General features: G+C 50.7%; 1 protein-coding gene across 1 annotated transcript in view; it reads left to right on the forward strand.

Moving 5' to 3' along the window:
* The first annotated feature begins 2689 nt into the window (after window positions 1-2689).
* The window catches only part of vps54 (VPS54 subunit of GARP complex), a 22076-nt gene continuing 5724 nt past the window's right edge, over window positions 2690-19041 (forward strand). Inside the window, exons 1-14 of the mRNA XM_030087741.1 lie at window positions 2690-2808; window positions 6193-6367; window positions 6616-6857; window positions 6988-7072; window positions 7195-7229; window positions 7486-7617; window positions 8081-8466; window positions 9045-9171; window positions 11844-11951; window positions 12026-12081; window positions 13236-13332; window positions 13410-13729; window positions 17588-17717; window positions 17822-18003. Coding sequence (XP_029943601.1) covers window positions 6223-6367; window positions 6616-6857; window positions 6988-7072; window positions 7195-7229; window positions 7486-7617; window positions 8081-8466; window positions 9045-9171; window positions 11844-11951; window positions 12026-12081; window positions 13236-13332; window positions 13410-13729; window positions 17588-17717; window positions 17822-18003 — 2045 coding nt within the window. The 5' untranslated portion in view covers window positions 2690-2808; window positions 6193-6222. The remainder of the gene's footprint in view (window positions 2809-6192; window positions 6368-6615; window positions 6858-6987; window positions 7073-7194; window positions 7230-7485; window positions 7618-8080; window positions 8467-9044; window positions 9172-11843; window positions 11952-12025; window positions 12082-13235; window positions 13333-13409; window positions 13730-17587; window positions 17718-17821; window positions 18004-19041) is intronic.

Here is a 19041-nt window from a genome sequence, read left to right on the forward strand (position 1 = left end):
AGAGACTCTCAAGACCAAGACAAGACTGAGACCAGCCAAGTCAAGACAGGCGCGCGGGACGGTATTTTAAGGGGAGGGGGCTGCAACTGAATGAATGAAGGAGTGACGCCATTGCATTTTTTTCTGTTGTATGGCAAAGAAGCTGCTTCCGGGAGAGGGAGGAGTCTCCTTAACAAACCATTTCAATTCAATTTCTTTTAAAATAGATTTTTCCACATATCCCCACAGCTCTGCATATCCATTCCACACATACTTTTTATAATTTTATAGTTTTTTAAATTACGTTTAGTCAACGGTAAGGTGCTACAGCTTGCGGCCGCCACCAGGGGGGGCTGCAGCCCCGGCAGCACCCCCTTTCCCCTGCTGGTGAGTCAAGACCAAGACCAAAACAAAATTAGTTTTTCTTCCATCTTGATGAGTAGTAGAACATCAGCACCATTCTGGTGCAGCTGCTCAGGATAAATATGAGGTTCTATTTAACTTCAGGCTCAATAACTCAGAGAACAGCAGGTCTCAGAGAACTCACTGGAAATGCTGACATCCAGTCTGGGTGGCTGCAGGACGCTGTTTCTATACTATGAGGGGGTACCAGAAAAAAAACAGATGTGTTTATAAAATTAAAACAAGAATGATTTCAGAGTTTTGGTTGTTCGATCTCGCTACAGCATGTTCTTGTGCAGATCTCTGCAAAGTATCGTCTCACAAAGTCACACAGGGAAAGCACACACAGCGCCGACGTCAGCACAGCAGGGCCCCCTTCTTCGGAAAAGCACAAAATGGCAGAACACATCACTAAACGCGATCAGCGCGCAAGCATCAGATTTTGTTTTCTGCTGGGAAAAACAGTGTCAGAAACACTCAGCATGGTCCAGGAGGCGTATAAAGACGGTGCCCTGGGAGAGCGCAGGTTTCTGAATGGGATGGCGCTTTGAAAGGGACAAAATGTCCACTGAAGACCAGCCCCGCTCCGGACGACCCGCATCCTCAGGCACGCAGGAGAAGATCCACGAGGAGGAAGCCGTGGTCCTGGCTGACGGGCGAAGGACGATCGGGGAGGTGTCCACCTTGACGGGGGTTCCGTGGAGTTCCTGTCAGGAGATCCTGTCCCAGGATTTGGGCTTGCGGCGGGTCGCAGCGAAGATGGTTCCGGGCGTCCTCGCTCCGGAGCAGAAGGCGGCCCGCGTGGATGTGTGCCGGGAAATCCTCCAGCACTCTGAAGAGGATCCTGGGCTGCTGGGCAAAGTCATCACGGCGGATGAGACCTGGCGTCACGCCTACGATCCCGAGACGAAGCAGCGGTCGAGCCAGCGGCGACACCCGGACGCCCCTCGCCCGGAAAAAGCGCGCCAGTCCCGGTCAGCGGTAAAAGCCACGCTGATCTGCTGTTTCGATGTGAAAGGGGTCGTCCACAGCGAGTCTGTGCCGCCTGGCAGTCTGTTCACCAGGACCACTACATCCAGGTCCTGAGGGGCTCCGAGAAGCAGTGAGGCAGAAGCGTCCGGAGCTTCGGCGGGATGGCGAGTGGTGGCTGCACCGCGATAACGCGCCGGCGCACCGGGCCCTGCGCGTAATGCAGTTCCTGGAGAAAAACGGGATGATCCTGCTGCCTCATCCGCCCTATTCGCCAGACTTAGCACCATGTGACTTTTTTCTCTTCCCAAGAATGAAGAAAGAGCTGAAGGGGCGGAGATTTGAGGACGTCGGGGAGGTTAAACAAAAATCGAAAGACTGAACAGGATCAATACGCATGAGTTTTCAAATGCCTTTGAAAGCTGGAAAACACGGATGCAACGGTGTATTCAAACCAGCGGGGATTACTGTGAAGGCGACAGCTTTGAATAATTGTTAAAATAAAACAAATGAAAAGTTATAACCAGTGTCCAGTTATTTTCCAGTTCTCCCTCGTATCTGAGGACTGCTCAGGACTGACATGACTATTAACACCTGTGAGTGAGGAAGTTTTTTGGTTAAATGTTGGCAAGTTGGCATAAAAATAAGTTTTTTTGAATGTTTTTTTTTATAGCAATGGTAATATAACAATGTAATATAATAATGATGGTCAGAAACAATCATAATATCAATAACAATCAAGTACAATATAAATCATTTAATCAATTTCAATGAAAACCACAGTCAGCCTGAACACTTGAGGAGTTCATTTCGTTCTGTTTATGTCTGTGTGTCCTCCATGTCTGATGATTATAATAAACTGAAATAGAACAAAACTGGTGGATTTATGACCAGGTTTAGGATGAAACTTGTCCTTCATCCTCAATGTGCTGTGGAAGCGAGGTCCCCCTCCAAGATGGCCGCCAACAGGCACGTCGGCTCCAATCCACAGCAGATGTGTGGTCTAAGCAAAGCGGGAAAACTACGGTGTCCTGGAATGGACAAACATCTCGTTCAACAGAACGCCATGCAGTGCTACCACCTATGGCGTTTCAGTTGACTCTTTGTGTCTTCTGTGTTTAGAGGTCTATATGTCTGCTCGATGTATGTCATGCTACGTCGGTTAGGTCTGTATTTCAAAATGCATTCTCGCTAAAACTCTACAACATATTTCTCATTTGTGATCGTAAGGTACACGCGCGCGCGCAAACACATACACGCACACGCACACACAAACACAATTGCCGGTGTCTATGTAATGTAGGTCTATGGCCGGGTCGCTACTGCCCTTCCGCCCGGTGCATGATGGTTAGTGTACCGGCGCTAGCTGCTGCTGGGTGCTGGCTTGTTTACCTCCGGGTTCCTGCAGAGTCCTTGTGATGAGAGGACAACGACCGGCCGCCCTGCCTCACCTGACAGGTAGAGAGGGACCGGAGTCCCGGAGCTGGCTACGGGCCCCTCGTGCCGCTGTCCCGGCTGGTCGGTAGCTGGCCCCGGCCAACCTGTTAGCATTAGCTCGTCTACGTGTAAGCCCGCTGACGCTGCTAGCATTAGCACCGTGTACGCGCTCCGGACGCTGCCGGCTCGTGACCCGGTGCAGTGGGTCCAGTGGGTCCAGTGGGCCGTGGGGACTGGCAGACATGTGCTGGTATGGACTCCTTGGGTCCATTCGGGTCTTTAAGAGTTTAGTCCAGCATGTTTCAAACACACCGTGTCTTAACTGTAGCCCAGTGTGGACACACAGGGGTTGAGGACAGACGGGTGTTGAGGACAGGCGGGTGTTGAAGGTGTTGAGGACAGACGGGTGTTGAGGACAGGCGGGTGTTGAGGACAGGCGGGTGCGGTCAGCTTAGCCTGTTGAATCGTCTGCTGCTGAAGAGATTCTCCACCACATTTTAGTTTGAGCTGTAGAGAAGTCTTCATGTCCAGACTTCAGGTAATAATCAGCTGGACTCATGTCACCAACACACACACACACATACACACACACACACACACACACACACACACACACACACACACACACAGCAGAGGTTCAGGAACTCTACCTGCTGATCACTGCAGCTGTTTTCACATTGATCCTTTGTAGTCAGTTTAAAGGATAAGTTTGGTTTAAACAGTCTTCACGTTGTTTATAGAACGAAGTAGAACAATAAACTCACTCAGAAGGGTTTTCTGATCCCATAAGTGGTTCAGGAGAAATTTAGATCCAGAGGCAAGCTGCAGACATCTGTATACTGTTAGCCAATGGGGCATGTGTGGCGCCGGCTCCTAAAACGGCTTTAATCGTCCAAAAACTCATTAGTTTCACCAATATTTCCTCCTGGTCGCTCAGCCTCTCCTCCACAGCCCGGGTCACAAAAAGAAGAAGATCTCTGAACTGCAAACATCAGCTGTGTCCGAAATCACTCACTCATTCCCTCTTCACTACTCACTACATAGGGAATAGTATGTAGTGGACTATATAGTGGACTATACGAGGGTGTACCCAAAAGTTCCAAAAATTTGACTGTAACTTTTTATTTCTTACATTTCAAAATAAAACATCACCGTCGCCTTCAAAATACTCTCCATCCGCATTAATGCAGCGCTCCAGCCGTGTCTCCCACTTCACCAATGCGTCGTCAGACCCGTGCGTAATTGTGCCATTTTTTGCCGGCTGCGATTTGTCTGTCCCCTCCTCCACATCTGCAAACCGCTGTCCCTTCAGCTGCTTCTTCAACCTGGGGAACAAGAAAAAGTCCCTGGAGGCTTCATCTGGAGAATCAGGCGGATGGGAGAGGAGATTCATCTCATTCTTCTCCAGAAACTGCGTGAGGCGCAGCGCCGTGTCCGCTGGCGCTCTGTGGTGGTGGATCAACCGGCTCCACTCCGCCACGACGCTCTGCTTCCTCCTCACATCCTCACAGAGCGTCTGAGGACTTCCTGTAGTAGTCCTGGTTTACAGTCTGACCTGGAGGGACGGACTCGCTGTGGACGAGACCCTGGACAGCCGAGAAGCAGCTCAGCATTGTTTTCACGGCTGAGCGGACCTGACGCGCCGACATCTGGCCCTTCTCAGACCCCCGGACCACTCATGGACCTGAGTCTTCCCCAGAGCAGCATCCTTGTAGGCTTGCTGCAACAAGCTGAGTGTTTCTGCTGCTGTTTTTCCAGCAAAAAGCAGAATTTAATGTTTGCGCTGCTCTGGCTTCACAGTCAATGTCGGCATTTTGGAAAAAAATCGCAGACCCCTGCTGCACTCTGTTACTATAAATAGCGCCTGACAGGCGTCGGTGTCACTCTGGGAGCTCAGATTTTTCACGGATGTGCACGAGGCTTACCTGCAGCACATCTGACGGCCAGAAGTCCAAACTCATTATTATTAGAATTTTATGACCACATTCCGGTTTCTTTTGGGTACCGCCTCGTATAGTGGACGGTTTCGGACACTATTTCGCTGTACAGTTAATTACGTCGTTAGTGTCACACGATTCTAACGTGCTGCGACTGCAGTGCATTATGGGATATATTGCTTCGTCTAGTGACCATTGGCTGTCCACTAGATTTCACGGTGAATTGTGGGATACATTGCACTGTGTAGGGAACATCGATGCTCACTAGGCATTCGGACACCCCTACAAAAGGGCCTATTCCCTATATAGTGCACTATATAGGGAATGGGGGTGATTTCGGACGCAGACAACTTCTTCTTTGGAGCAGGTGGTGACCAACAACTGAGGTGCACAGCGCCACCTACTGTGTCTCTGGGTGAATGTACTTCAGTTTACATTCTAATCACCATATTCACTTCAGAGATCTGTAAAACCACAACAGCATGTATTTTGTGACCCCGGGCTGTGGAGGAGAGGCTGAGGGACCAGGAGGAAATATTGGTGAAACTAATGAGTTTTTGGACGATGAAAGCCGTTTTAGGAGCCGGCGCCACACATGCCCCATTGGCTAACAGTATAGAGATGTCTGCAGCTCAACTTAGGATCTAAATTTCTCCCGAACCACTTATGGGATCAGAAAACCCTTCTGAGTGAGTATATTGTTCTACTTCGTTCTATAAACAACGTGAAGACTGTTTAAACCGAACTTATCCTTTAAAGTGGCTGTTTGTCTGATGGAGGGACGTATTTTTGTGATCGGGCTTTCCATGTCTGTCTGTCTGTCTGCTAACCGTCAGTAATAATGAGCATGAGCAGCTGACTGTCTTCTCTCAGACGATCAGTCTGACTGATGGTAGTACTGTTGTGGTTTCCGTGGTGCCTGGGGTGTGGGGGTTGGATGTTGTGGTTTCCGTGGTGCCTGGGGTGTGGGGGTTGGATGTTGTGGTTTCCGTGGTGCCTGGGGTGTGGGGGTTGGATGTTGTGGTTTCCGTGGTACCTGGGGTGTGGGGGTTGGATGTTGTGGTTTCCGTGGTACCTGGGGTGTGGGGGTTGGATGTTGTGGTTTCCGTGGTGCCTGGGGTGTGGGGGTTGGATGTTGTGGTTTCCGTGGTACCTGGGGTGTGGGGGTTGGATGTTGTGGTTTCCGTGGTGCCTGGGGTGTGGGGGTTGGATGTTGTGGTTTCCGTGGTACCTGGGGTGTGGGGGTTGGATGTTGTGGTTTCCGTGGTACCTGGGGTGTGGGGGTTGGATGTTGTGGTTTCCGTGGTACCTGGGGTGTGGGGGTTGGATGTTGTGGTTTCCGTGGTACCTGGGGTGTGGGGGTTGGATGTTGTGGTTTCCGTGGTGCCTGGGGTGTGGGGGTTGTTTTCAGGAGTATTTCATTTCAGAACAATACTCGGTGAGTTGTCAGCTGTTCTTTTTTGCACAGCTCTCCTGGCGGGAAGCGAGTCCTGATGCCATGGCGTCCAGCCGCAGCTCCGCCCACATGCCTCGTCCCGGCAGCGGGGGCGCCGACCGACTCTACCACAAGGAGCGGGACGGCTCTCCGCCGCGGTACCGGGCCGTCCACTCACTTCCCGACGTCTGTCCCAAGGAGCCCACCGGTAGGTAGAGTGCCGAGCCGTGTTGTCATGTGCTCAGTCATGTGACCAGTTGTGTCACATGACTGGCCAGTCCTGCTGGCTTCATAACGATGTGGACAGCTTTAGACTGTCCAGGGTTCAGTAGTCACAGTCCTGGGGTTACAGGCGTCTCACCGTTGGATTTACTGTTGGACTTTTTTTCTGGTCTCAGTGTTTTGTGGACAGTGTTGGAAGCGGCTGCTTTCTGGAGGAATGTTGTGTTCCTGCAGGTGAGGGGCGGGGCCTGTGCAATGGGCCGTCGTTGGTGTCGGAGCACGACCGGTGGACGGTGTTGAGCTCCAAGGTGAACCTCCCCGCGGCGCTGAACGACCCGCGGCTCGCCAAGCGCGAGTCGGACTTCTTCACCAAGACGTGGGGCCTGGACTTCACCGAGAGCGAGGTGATGCCCTCCTTCCAGCTGCCCCCCATCAGCAGGGACCACTTCAGCCCCTACCTGCAGGAGACGGCGCAGGTACCAGACCCCCCCCCCCCCGTGGGGACAGTCCTGCTCTTTGTCAGTGGAGCTTCATTCTTCTTCTGCTCTCATGGTGTGTGGTCAGGACTAAACGTGCGTCTTTCCTCCCGTCACGGATTCGTTTCAGAGGGAGAGAGTCCACGAACGCTGCAAGACCATCTGTCCCAACAAAGACAATGTGGACGCCGTCTCCAGTATCACCACCAACCACGGTATGAATTATGAAGCAGCTGTCCTGTTCCGTTGGCGTGGGTATGACTGAGCTGTGGACCGGCTGCAGAGCGCCGTGCTGAGAGCTCACCCTCACATGACTGCAGCCTCTCCTTTATTGCAGAGAAATCCCGTGCTGAGCTGGATCAAGTCCCCAAGGTAACCCTGTGCTCCAGACACAGCCACCCTGAACCTGCTGCTAATCCTTTCTGAGGCCGAGCCACCCAAGACTTACTTCCTGTTTCAAAATAAAAGTCCAGCCAGGTTGACCAGAGCCCTTCAGAGAATCTGAACTGTTACCAGGAATACCAATGGCCTGAGAGTGAGGGTCTGACACAGAGGAGGTCCAGCTGCTGGACCTGTGGCTGTGTCCCGCCGTCAGGACAGATGACAGACCTGGTCTCTGTGTCTCCAGATCTTCATGAAGCCGGACTTCGCTCTGGAGGACCCGGCCACCTTCAACACGGTTCTGCCCTGGTCCCACTTCAACAGCAGTGGAGGGAGGAGCAGCCGGGATGTGGCCTCGTCCAGACTGCTGCAGGAGAAGGTGGAGCGCGCGCGCACGCACACACACACACACACACACACACACACACACAGACACACACAGACACACACAGACACACACACACACACACACACACACACAGACACACACAGACACACACAGACACACACACACACACACACACACACACACACACAGACACACACACAGACACACAGACACACACAGACACACACACACACACACACACACACACACACACACACACACACACACACTCTAACATCAGCAAGAAGAGACCCCGTGTGCTGATTTCTTCATTTGTGTGTTCTTAAATCTGCGAGAACCTGTTGTGTGTGTGTGTGTGTGTGTGTGTGTGTCTGTGTGTGTCTGTGTGTGTCTGTGTGTGTCTGTGTGTGTCTGTGTCTGTGTGTGTGTGTGTGTGTGTGTGTGTGTGTGTGTGTGTGTGTGTGTGTGTCTGTGTGTGTGTGTGTGTGTGCAGCTCAGTCACTACCTGGACATCGTGGAGGTGAGCATCGCCCGGCAGATCTCCCTGCGCTCCGAGGCCTTCTTCCATGCCATGTCGTCGCAGCACGAGCTGCAGGACCGGCTGCAAGAGACGCAGCGGGCGGTGTCCAACCTGCGGCTCCGCACGGCGGCCATGGACCGGGTCATGTGCCGGGGGCCGCTGCGGGCGCTGCGCACCGCCCTCAACCGCAACAACTGCGTGAAGCTGCACAACAAGCTGAAGCTGATGGCGGCGGTGCATCAGACGCAGCCCACCGTGCAGCTGCTGCTCTCCACCGCCGAGTTCGTGGGAGCGCTGGAGCTGATCGCCACCACCAAGGAGGTGCTGCAGCAGGAGCTGCAGGGGGTGCACAGCTTCAGGTACTGCACCGGCGGGGGGGTCTGCAGCTTCAGGCTCTGCACCGCAGCGGAGTTTGGGACTGCAGGGGGCATGTGAAGCGGGGTCTCTGTTCCTGTCAGAATGTGGTCCTGCACATGGACAGGGCGTCTTCTGACGGTCCTACATAGGGCTGAACGATATATCGTTATCATATCGATACCGCGATATGAACATTCAGGACATTAGTTTCTCAAAATCAACGATATCAAGATTACCCCTGCTCGCCCTGCGTGTCAGCTCGCCCATGCACAGGTAAGGCCAGCCAATCACAAACCTCGTTTACTGGTTGACAGCTGATGGCAGAGGACGGTTGCAGAATCTGCACAAAGAGTTTGGTGGTAGTGGCAGTGAGTTCTCATAAATAAAACTGCTTTTTTTTTTTTTTTTACATCCTTTTGTATTGTGATGTTTTTATTTTTCTGAAAAACGCTTAACTTTTACTGAATCCATTGTAATATATCGTATCGATATCGAGATATCTGGCATGGATATCCAGATATGAAATTTTGCCCATATCGTTCAGCCCTAGTCCTACAGTAACCTGTCTGTCCCCCTGCAGACATCTGGGCTCGCAGCTGTGTGAGCTGGAGAAGCTGATCGATAAGATGATGGTGGAGGACTTCAGTATGTACGCCCGCAGCGACCTGAACCGCAGCCTGAAGGACGAGCCGCTGGTCCTGGAGAAGGTCTGAGAACCCCGAAAACCCTGACAGCCCTGACAATGTGCTGATGTGTTGTGGTTCTGATGGTAGATGTCTTCCTCTGAACTGGTTCACAGACAAACCGATTCTCAGCATTATTGACAAATCAGTCACTTTAAAGGGGCTGCATCCTGCTTTTTTAGCTCTTCCAAACCCCAGCTTTGGCATTAACATGGTAATAGTTTGTTTTTGGCGCTAAGGAAAAGTCATTTTGTGTGAAATAAAAGATTTTCTGGGGCTAATTCTGAAACCCGGAAGAGAAAATGCTCTGTTTCACTGAAATCCCGCCTCTCCCCCTGTGGACTTTGACTGACAGCTACTTCAACCAATCAGAGCTTCAAAACAAATACATCATGCATTAGCTTCTCTAAGGGTTAGCTTTAGCTCTTTAGCTTCTCTACATGCAAAGACACGCAAAAACGTCTTTTCCTGTGAGAAACTCACCAAGCGCAGACCCTTCAGACCCTTCAGACCCTCCAGACCCTCCAGACCCTCCAGACCCTTCAGACCCTCCAGACCCTCCAGACCCTCCAGACCCTCCAGACCCTTCAGACCCTCCAGACCCTTCAGACCCTCCAGACCCTCCAGACCCTTCAGACCCTCCAGACCCTCCAGACCCTCCAGACCGTTCAGACCCTCCAGACCCTCCAGACCCTCCAGACCCTTCAGACCCTCCAGACCCTCCAGACCCTTCAGACCCTTCGGACCCTCCAGACCCTCCAGACCCTCCAGACCCTCCAGACCCTTCAGACCCTCCAGACCCTTCAGACCCTCCAGACCCTTCAGACCCTCCAGACCCTCCAGACCCTTCAGACCCTCCAGACCCTCCAGACCCTCCAGACCCTTCAGACCCTCCAGACCCTTCAGACCCTCCAGACCCTCCAGACCCTTCAGACCCTCCAGACCCTCCAGACCCTCCAGACCCTTCAGACCCTCCAGACCCTTCAGACCCTCCAGACCCTCCGGACCCTTCGGACCCTTCGGACCCTCCAGACCCTCCAGACCCTCCAGACCCTTCAGACCCTCCAGACCCTCCAGACCCTCCAGACCCTTCAGACCCTCCAGACCCTTCAGACCCTCCAGACCCTCCAGACCCTTCAGACCCTTCAGACCCTCCAGACCCTCCAGACCCTTCAGACCCTCCAGACCCTTCAGACCCTCCAGACCCTCCAGACCCTTCAGACCCTCCAGACCCTTCGGACCCTTCGGACCCTCCAGACCCTCCGGACCCTCCAGACCCTCCAGACCCTTCAGACCCTCCAGACCCTCCAGACCCTCCAGACCCTTCAGACCCTCCAGACCCTTCAGACCCTCCAGACCCTCCAGACCCTTCAGACCCTTCAGACCCTTCAGACCCTCCAGACCCTCCAGACCCTCCAGACCCTCCAGACCCTCCAGACCCTTCAGACCCTCCAGACCCTCCAGACCCTCCAGACCCTTCAGACCCTCCAGACCCTTCAGACCCTCCAGACCCTCCAGACCCTTCAGACCCTTCAGACCCTTCAGACCCTCCAGACCCTCCAGACCCTCCAGACCCTCCAGACCCTTCAGACCCTTCAGACCCTTCAGACCCTCCAGACCCTTCAGACCCTTCAGACCCTCCAGACCCTCCAGACCCTTCAGACCCTCCAGACCCTTCAGACCCTCCAGACCCTCCAGACCCTTCAGACCCTCCAGACCCTTCGGACCCTTCGGACCCTCCAGACCCTCCGGACCCTCCAGACCCTCCAGACCCTTCAGACCCTCCAGACCCTCCAGACCCTCCAGACCCTTCAGACCCTCCAGACCCTTCAGACCCTCCAGACCCTCCAGACCCTTCAGACCCTTCAGACCCTTCAGACCCTCCAGACCCTCCAGACCCTCCAGACCCTCCAGACCCTCCAGACCCTTCAGACTCTTGCTCTTGCTTGACTGTTGCTTTCAGATGATGGTTAAAGTTTATCTCCGTAATCAGAGTTAGAAAAAAGCAGCAACGCTGATTGCCGAGGGCCTGCAGGAGGGGGGCTCAGGGGGGCCATCTTCACCGTGTGACGTGAACGTGGGAAACAGAGCGTTTTCACGGTGTGGGAGGGGCTGCCTCTCTGAGCAGCACAACAAGGAGGAAAGCTCAAACATGCAGGCACGAAGGAAAAAAAATGCTTTGGGGTGTTTTTGGTGAGAACATAACTATATAACAAGGTTAAAACATACAAACAGTGAATTTTGCATGAAACAGCCCGTTTAAGCCAGAGAAAGATCTGTATCGATATTCAACCCTGACTGGTAATGATGGATATTGTGCTCACCACAGGGGGCCAAACCCAGCGCTGGCTCACCACAGGTGCCCCCTTCCACACACACACACACACACACACGCAGATTTCAATCTCATTAAATCCAGTACAGCATGCTATCCAATGAGTCTCCAATGAGTCCAATGAAATCCTGATCTAATTGTGGGCTGATTGGTGGAGCCATGCTGGCCCTGTGATGGTTCTGGCTGGACTGGGGGGTCTGCCATGTGTTCTTCCTGTGATTCAACAGCTACTGCTTAATTGTACAGGCTGGTGCAGTTCTGGAGGATCAGGTGGCTCACATGAATGTGGGAGAGGACAGCAGCTGAAGTTGTGTGTGTGTGTGTGTGTGTGTGTGTGTGTGTGTGTGTGTGTGTGTACTAGGATCGTCTGGAGTCCTTGGTGTTCGGGCTGCTGCGGCAGAGGAAGCTGGACTTTCTGGACATTTACGGAGATGAAATGATGCTGGCTGCTAAGGCGACGGTGGCTCAGGTAGGACTCCTGAATCCTGAATCCCTCTGAAAGCCACACATGAAGCCGTCTGACCGTGGTCCTTCTGTCTGCAGTGTGTGGCTGAAACGGTTGTGCACATCGAAGATATTGACACCGAAGCCATTACTAAGTAAGTATGAGGTGATCAAGCTGAGCTCGTCCTGCAGCCCCAGCTTGGACTGTTTCATCTGATGTGAAACTGAGGCAGAGGACCGCAGGCTGCAGCTCTACTGCCCCCTGTGGCTCCACAGCTCTACTGCCCCCTGTGGCTCCACAGCTCTACTGCCCCCTGTGGCTCCACAGCTCTACTGCCCCCTGTGGCTCCACAGCTCTACTGCCCCCTGTGGCTCCACAGCTCTACTGCCCCCTGTGGCTCCACAGCTCTACTGCCCCCTGTGGCTCATCACCGTATCACTCTGTTCATATTTGCTTCATGAATGAATAAATGAACAGCATTGTAACTTGGTTGGAATTGGAACCCTGGCAGAGCGTGTTCCCCCTTCCCCCCACCTCCACCCTCACCCCTAACCCCCACCTCCACCCGACACACACACACACACACACACGCACACACACACACACACACACACACACACACACACACACACAGACCAGCTTAGCTCTACAGTCTTCAGACTCATACATGTTGCTGTAAATCCTTCTGTGGTCTGTGTGGTTTATGATAATTCAGCGGTCGGTCATATTTCTGGCGTCGTTGCCATTATGTTATTTTTTCCCCTACTCCCTCTCTCTATAATTTATCCTCACGCCTTTTAAATTTGTTTTCTTTTTTGCCATCTCTGCACCGCCACCAAAACTAATTCCTTGGACCCTTTACTATAATTGGCAATAAACCTGTCTGTGATTCTGGTGTGAAGTTCGGGTTCCTCCACTGGACTGCCAGCCTCCGTGCGTGGTACAGATTCCTACTGGGGTTACTGCGCTGCAGAACCAGCAGAACCCATAAACCTGGCCACTGAGAGACCAGTCGGCTCTCAGCAGACAGATGACCTCCACTTTGGAACCGGGTCCCATGCAGATGGGACGGTGTCTGGAACAGGACAGGACTCCCGGAGGGTTTCTGCCGGAAGCGTTGGGGATTGTGGAGTTCCACAGTTCTTCCTCTGCAGTGTGAACGTGGTCAGGGTTCTGCCTGTTGACACACAAGCTGGTCTCTCCCAGACTCTCCTTGGGAACGTTTGTCCTCCTGGCCCAGTGGAGCCCCGCTGGTGACCGAAAGGTTGACCTCTGACCTCTGACCTGTTTGTGTGGGTGTCGTTGAAGGCTGGCCGATCAGATGCGTCTGATGACCTTCCCTCAGTGGTTTGAGCTGCTCAGGACCATCTTCCAGAGCTTCCTGCTCTTCCTGCAGAGGATCAAGGTGAGTCTAGAGTGACGTGGTCCCAGTGGTCCCAGTGGTCCCAGTGTCCTCTCTGACCGGAGCCTTCTGTCCCTCAGGCCACCCTGAACGCCATCAGGAACGTGGTTCTACAGGTTCTGGACTCTCAGAAGAGAGGCCGTCTGCTGGATGAACCTGCCTCGGGGGTCTCCGAGTTCCTTCAGGATCACACGGTCCTGCGGGGAGACGCCGAGCTGGCCTACCTGACCCACGAGGGTCTGTTCATCAGTGACGCTCTGACCGAGGCCCGGCAGGACCGAGAACCGGGCTCTACCGCCCAGCAGGACCGGGAACCGGGCTCTACCGAGGTCTGCAGGGCCCTGCAGGGGAGCCCTGCCTCCACAGACAGGCCAGGCAGCAGGGAGCCCAGCAGCTGCATGTAGGTTCAGAAAATCTGCACGTGGGTTCTAAATGAGCATCGACCGATATGGCTGTTTTAGGGCCGATGCTGATGCCGGTTATTGGTACTTATGGAAGCCGATAACCGATATTTTGAACCGATGTTCATTTGCAGTAAAAATGAACATTTTGGCTTCAAAATGTAGCTGTGGGCGGGGCTCTGTTCCTCAGCCCAGAGGAGGGACTTCAGGCAGAGGGAGACGGCTGTAAATATGATCCAGACAGCACGCTTTGAAAAAATCGGTTTTATGGGCTATTGGTTGGAAAAAAGGCCGATGCCGATTATTAGACAAATGCCCAATGGCCGATTATTGGTCGATCCTTAGTTCTAAACACCTTAATGTGGGATCTAAACATCTTAATGTGGGATCTAAACGTCTTAATGTGGGATCTAAACGTCTTAATGTGGGATCTAAACATCTTAATGTGGGATCTAAACGTCTTAATGTGGGATCTAAACATCTTAATGTGGGATCTAAACATCTTAATGTGGGATCTAAACATCTTAATGTGGGATCTAAACATCTTAATGTGGGATCTAAACGTCTTAATGTGGGATCTAAACATCTTAATGTGGGATCTAAACATCTTAATGTGGGATCTAAACGTCTTAATGTGGGATCTAAACATCTTAATGTGGGATCTAAACGTCTTAATGTGGGATCTAAACATCTTAATGTGGGATCTAAACGTCTTAATGTGGGATCTAAACATCTTAATGTGGGATCTAAACGTCTTAATGTGGGATCTAAACATCTTAATGTGGGATCTAAACATAACATCTTAATGTGGGATCTAAACGTCTTAATGTGGGATCTAAACATCTTAATGTGGGATCTAAACGTCTTAATGTGGGATCTAAACATCTTAATGTGGGATCTAAACATCTTAATGTGGGATCTAAACATCTTAATGTGGGATCTAAACATCTTAATGTGGGATCTAAACATCTTAATGTGGGATCTAAACATCTTAATGTGGGATCTAAACATCTTAATGTGGGATCTAAACATCTTAATGTGGGATCTAAACATCTTAATGTGGGATCTAAACATCTTAATGTGGGATCTAAACATCTTAATGTGGGATCTAAACATCTTAATGTGGGATCTAAACATCTTAATGTGGGATCTAAACATCTTAATGTGGGATCTAAACGTCTTAATGTGGGATCTAAACATCTTAATGTGGGATCTAAACGTCTTAATGTCGGATCTAAACATCTTAATGTGGGATCTAAACATCTTAATGTGGGATCTAAACATCTTAATGTGGGATCTAAACATCTTAATGTGGGATCTAAACATCTTAATGTGGGATCTAAACATCTTAATGTGGGATCTAAACGTCTTAATGTGGGATCTAAACATCTTAATGTGGGATCTAAACATCTTAATGTGGGATCTAAACGTCTTAATGTGGGATCTAACATCTTAATGTGGGATCTAAACGTCTTAATGTGGGATCTAAACATCTTAATGTGGGATCTAAACATCTTAATGTGGGATCTAAACATCTTAATGTGGGATCTAAACATCTTAATGTGGGATCTAAACGTCTTAATGTGGGATCTAAACATCTTAATGTGGGATCTAAACATCTTAATGTGGGATCTAAACGTCTTAATGTGGGATCTAAACATCTTAATGTGGGATCTAAACGTCTTAATGTGGGATCTAAACATCTTAATGTGGGATCTAAACATCTTAATGTGGGATCTAAACATCTTAATGTGGGATCTAAACATCTTAATGTGGGATCTAAACGTCTTAATGTGGGATCTAAACATCTTAATGTGGGATCTAAACAGTCTTAATGTGGGATCTAAACATCTTAATGTGGGATCTAAACATCTTAATGTGGGATCTAAACAGTCTTAATGTGGGATCTAAACATCTTAATGTGGGATCTAAACAGTCTTAATGTGGGATCTAAACATCTTAATGTGGGATCTAAACGTCTTAATGTGGGATCTAAACGTCTTAATGTGGGATCTAAACATCTTAATGTGGGATCTAAACGTCTTAATGTGGGATCTAAACATCTTAATGTGGGATCTAAACGTCTTAATGTGGGATCTAAACATCTTAATGTGGGATCTAAACATCTTAATGTGGGATCTAAACATCTTAATGTGGGATCTAAACATCTTAATGTGGGATCTAAACATCTTAATGTGGGATCTAAACATCTTAATGTGGGATCTAAACATCTTAATGTGGGATCTAAACATCTTAATGTGGGATCTAAACGTCTTAATGTGGGATCTAAACATCTTAATGTGGGATCTAAACATCTTAATGTGGGATCTAAACATCTTAATGTGGGATCTAAACATCTTAATGTGGGATCTAACGTCTTAATGTGGGATCTAAACATCTTAATGTGGGATCTAAACATCTTAATGTGGGATCTAAACGTCTTAATGTGGGATCTAAACATCTTAATGTGGGATCTAAACGTCTTAATGTCGGATCTAAACATCTTAATGTGGGATCTAAACATCTTAATGTGGGATCTAAACATCTTAATGTGGGATCTAACGTCTTAATGTGGGATCTAAACGTCTTAATGTGGGATCTAAACATCTTAATGTGGGATCTAAACATCTTAATGTGGGATCTAAACGTCTTAATGTGGGATCTAAACGTCTTAATGTGGGATCTAAACGTCTTAATGTCGGATCTAAACATCTTAATGTGGGATCTAAACATCTTAATGTGGGATCTAAACATCTTAATGTGGGATCTAAACATCTTAATGTGGGATCTAAACGTCTTAATGTGGGATCTAAACATCTTAATGTGGGATCTAAACATCTTAATGTGGGATCTAAACGTCTTAATGTGGGATCTAAACGTCTTAATGTGGGATCTAAACATCTTAATGTGGGATCTAAACATCTTAATGTGGGATCTAAACATCTTAATGTGGGATCTAAACATCTTAATGTGGGATCTAAACGTCTTAATGTGGGATCTAAACATCTTAATGTGGGATCTAAACATCTTAATGTGGGATCTAAACATCTTAATGTGGGATCTAAACATCTTAATGTGGGATCTAAACATCTTAATGTGGGATCTAAACATCTTAATGTGGGATCTAAACGTCTTAATGTGGGATCTAAACATCTTAATGTGGGATCTAAACATCTTAATGTGGGATCTAAACGTCTTAATGTGGGATCTAAACATCTTAATGTGGGATCTAAACATCTTAATGTGGGATCTAAACATCTTAATGTGGGATCTAAACGTCTTAATGTGGGATCTAAACGTCTTAATGTCGGATCTAAACATCTTAATGTGGGATCTAAACATCTTAATGTGGGATCTAAACGTCTTAATGTGGGATCTAAACATCTTAATGTGGGATCTAAACATCTTAATGTGGGATCTAAACATCTTAATGTGGGATCTAAACGTCTTAATGTGGGATCTAAACGTCTTAATGTCGGATCTAAACATCTTAATGTGGGATCTAAACATCTTAATGTGGGATCTAAACGTCTTAATGTGGGATCTAAACGTCTTAATGTGGGATCTAAACGTCTTAATGTGGGATCTAAACATCTTAATGTGGGATCTAAACATAACATCTTAATGTGGGATCTAAACGTCTTAATGTGGGATCTAAACGTCTGCATGGCCGTTCTAAAATGTGTAGATCTTGACAGTTGATCAGGAAGAGAAGAGTTTAGACACTGTGTGTGTGTGTGTGTGTGTGTGTGTGTGTGTGTGTGTGTGTGTGTGTGTGTGTGTGTGTGTGTGTGTGTGTGTGTGTGTGTGTGTGTGTGTGTGTGTGTGTGTGTGTCCGTCCGTCCGTCCGTCCTCAGGTCCAGTGACCACATGATGCCCTCTGAGCTGGAGCTGAACCGTGTCCTCAACAACCTCCAGGAGCTCCTGTCCTCGTCTTCAGACATCAGCCATGACCGCTGCGTCAAAGTCCTGACGGCCCGAGCCAAGGTACGAGGAGTCTGTCCTGGTCCCCCTGTCCACACCGGGTCTGTCCCGGTCCCCTGGTCCCCCTGTCCACACCGGGTCTGTCCTCATGGTCTCTGCTCCCACAGGACGGCTCTCTGGAGCGCCTCAGCTCAGCAGACTTCGTGAGTCTGTCCCAGGCGGTGGAGGCCTTTGTCAGGGACACGGAGGAGCTGTGTGGCCGGAGGAGCGTCTCCCTGAGGGGGGCGCTGCAGAGCCAGGCCAACCGCTTCGTCCATCGTTTCCACGAAGAGCGCAAGACCAAGCTGAGGTGAGCTGCACACAGGACCAGGACGTCTGACCAACTCTGTCCTGTCCCCTGTCCTCCTGACAGGACAGAGCTCAGTCCTGTCCCCGGTCCTCCTGACCGGACAGAGCTCAGTCCTGTCCCCTGTCCTCCTGTCCTCCTGACAGGACAGAGCTCAGTCCTGTCCCCTGTCCTCCTGTCCTCCTGACAGGACAGAGCTCAGTCCTGTCCCCTGTCCCCCTGTCCTCCTGACAGGACAGAGCTCAGTCCTGTCCCCTGTCCTCCTGTCCTCCTGACAGGACAGAGCTCAGTCCTGTCCCCTGTCCCCCTGTCCTCCTGATAGGACAGAGCTCAGTCCTGTCCCCGGTCCTCCTGACCGGACAGAGCTCAGTCCTGTCCCCTGTCCTCCTGTCCTCCTGACAGGACAGAGCTCAGTCCTGTCCCCTGTCCTCCTGTCCTCCTGACAGGACAGAGCTCAGTCCTGTCCCCTGTCCCCCTGTCCTCCTGACAGGACAGAGCTCAGTCCTGTCCCCTGTCCCCCTGTCCTCCTGACAGGACAGAGCTCAGTCCTGTCCCCTGTCCTCCTGTCCTCCTGACAGGACAGACCTCAGTCCTGTCCCCTGTCCCCCTGTCCTCCTGATAGGACAGAGCTCAGTCCTGTCCCCGGTCCTCCTGACCGGACAGAGCTCAGTCCTGTCCCCTGTCCTCCTGTCCTCCTGACAGGACAGAGCTCAGTCCTGTCCCCTGTCCCCCTGTCCTCCTGATAGGACAGAGCTCAGTCCTGTCCCCGGTCCTCCTGACCGGACAGAGCTCAGTCCTGTCCCCTGTCCCCTGTCCTCCTGTCCTCCTGACAGGACAGAGCTCAGTCCTGTCCCCTGTCCTCCTGTCCTCCTGACAGGACAGAGCTCAGTCCTGTCCCCTGTCCCCCTGTCCTCCTGATAGGACAGAGCTCAGTCCTGTCCCCTGTCCTCCTGTCCTCCTGACCGGACAGAGCTCAGTCCTGTCCCCTGTCCTCCTGTCCTCCTGACAGGACAGAGCTCAGTCCTGTCCCCTGTCCCCTGT

The sequence above is a fragment of the Salarias fasciatus genome, unplaced genomic scaffold, assembly GCF_902148845.1.
Source record: "Salarias fasciatus unplaced genomic scaffold, fSalaFa1.1, whole genome shotgun sequence".
NCBI classification, from domain to species: Eukaryota; Metazoa; Chordata; class Actinopteri; order Blenniiformes; family Blenniidae; genus Salarias; species Salarias fasciatus.